The sequence below is a fragment of the Austrofundulus limnaeus genome, unplaced genomic scaffold (assembly GCF_001266775.1).
Source record: "Austrofundulus limnaeus strain Quisiro unplaced genomic scaffold, Austrofundulus_limnaeus-1.0 Scaffold105, whole genome shotgun sequence".
NCBI lineage: Eukaryota > Metazoa > Chordata > Actinopteri > Cyprinodontiformes > Rivulidae > Austrofundulus > Austrofundulus limnaeus.
In genome coordinates this window covers 758,542-760,740 of record NW_013952507.1, presented here as the reverse complement: position 1 = coordinate 760,740, position 2,199 = coordinate 758,542, and the positions used below count along the sequence as shown (strand labels likewise).

General features: G+C 40.7%; 1 protein-coding gene across 11 annotated transcripts in view; it reads left to right on the top strand.

The window, feature by feature from the left end:
* kiaa1109 (KIAA1109 ortholog) overlaps positions 1 to 2,199 on the top strand; it is a gene marked incomplete in the record, with an annotated part of 88,764 nt that overhangs the window by 38,477 nt on the left and 48,088 nt on the right. For all 11 annotated transcript variants that reach the window (XM_014013742.1, XM_014013745.1, XM_014013751.1 and 8 more), the window contains 2 exon segments: positions 1,037 to 1,268; positions 1,554 to 1,703. In XM_014013742.1, coding sequence (XP_013869196.1) covers positions 1,037 to 1,268; positions 1,554 to 1,703 — 382 coding nt within the window.

Below are 2,199 nucleotides of genomic sequence, written 5' to 3'. Positions count from 1 at the left end.
ATAATTATTTATTTATTGGTCCATTTCTGCTTTTATTTCTAATTATGACAGTCTTGGTGCTCCATATGACTTTGTCACAGTTTAAATCATTACAAACCCAGTCCCAAATTACAAATGGGCTTTAAGGAAGGAAATTTATTAAATAAATTTGCCCTTGCATCATTTTGGATTTTTTTTTCACAACATTTCTAATTTGTGTATTAATATTTGCAAATATAAATCAAAAACTGCTCCGTGCAGTTTTAAACTAAAAARTGCTTCTATTAATCCTGCTGATCCMGTGATTCACAGACAACTGTGACAAGYTTCCTCTAAAGCAGCCGTAAATCTTTGTTCTGTGGACACGTACTGTCAGCTCACCAGGATTTATTAGTGAGAATTATTTAATGTTTACCAAAGAGGTGGAAGTAAAGTATTTGCTAAAGCATTAAGTATTTTTTTAATCCTCTTAGTGTAGATTAAATATTATGTTTTTGGATGTCACTTAAAAGAACAAATCCTGCATATCTATTTTTTTTCTTCCATGAAAAACAAGTAATAAAATATTTTTATGGAAATGTTTGGATAATGGATTTATTTTACGGTCAGGTAAATAAGTGATGGTTGTTCTGAATTATTTGAAAATACAGTATTTTATCAAATAAGGACTCTAGATATTACTTTGCTAAAGTAAATCTCTTCCAGACAGTTCAGTGCAGAATGACGGTGCTGTTAAATGTGGTATGAAGGTGACTCCATCTTTGGAAACCCAGAGGAAATGAAATTAAACCCGTCGGATCGATGACTCTTTTCTTTCTGTGTCAAAGTGAGGTGTATTATGTTTATATTATCTTAGTTATTTTGAGCCAGCTCAGCTCTTTTATCTAAAAAGTTTTATGCCAACTTTGAATTCAGTCATTTCTGTGATTTTTTTTTTTTGCGAGACACAATTTATCTCCGCTGTCAAGTAAATGAAATGCCAGCGGCAGCTGGTGAAAAATGAGGCAGCGCAGGAGCATAACCTCCTCTCAGCAATCTGCACATTTGTCATACCCAGGGCTCGCATCCCTACCAGTCGCTGAGCTACACCAGCGGTGACACTGCAGCCGATTCACCCGCCCACGTGAGCCGCGGAGGCGTGCCGGCCAAGGACAGCCCAAGGAAGGAGAGTCTCCTGAGCAATCTGACGGGCAGCTTTCGGAGCCTTCACAACCTGCTGGAGGGCACGCCTCAGAGGAACGAGCCGTCTGCAGCCACAGCCGCCAAGAGCAGCTCCCTCACTCGCACAGGTAGCTTCACACAGACTCCTGCTGTGTTGCTGTGTGGAACCCTCTACTCACCAGCAGAAATGTTCTCTTTGTAAAAACAGCACTCCAACAGTGACCTCTACTGTTCAGTAAACAAAGTCCAAACCATGACTATGATGCACAGAGGAGAAATATTTTAATTGTTTTTACTTTGAGCGTTTTAAACCATAGATTTATTTTGTTGATGGAGGCCTGAGAACAGATGAAAGTAACCGTGACTAATGTTCACTGCTTGCTGTTTTTTTTATCACGCCACGTCTTCCTCAGGGACAGAAGTGCTGACCGAGCACCCGCTGCTGTCTGAGCCGTCCTCCGTCAGTTTTTACAACTGGATGTCCAACGCTGTGGGTAATCGAGGCGGAGCTGCAGCCCAGGAGTCTCCTGTCAATCACTCGCAGCACAACAGCCTGCAGACAGGTGAGAAAACCCTGTTACAGGCAACACCGGGGAGTTTCACTTTAGCAAATGTTCTAGATGTAATGTAAGTTTTATGTTTCACACCCAAAGGCTTGTTTTAAAAGAAAACACTTTTCCCGTGATGTTGTTTTACTAGACTCACTGGATTCATTGGTCAACAGCTACCACTACCACCCACTTCCAGCTCGCAGCCCAGAAGGAGGTCAGGGATTGTTGGGCCATGTGTTTAATTAGTTCACTAGCTGTTTGTTTGTGACTATTGTTAGTTTAATAGAACCTTTTAAATTGTGCCGACAAACCTGGCTACAGATGTGTTTGTGTTTTTGTGAGTTAAGGTTTCCTGTATTTATTCTAGAAGAATGTTTTTATTTGCAGCCACGTTTCAGTTTAGCAAAAACCCAAAGAAATGATGAACTGTAGAATCACACTGTGGTATAAGTCAGTGTGTGTGTGTGTGTGTGTGTGTGTGTGTGTGTGTGTGTGTGTGTGTGTGTGT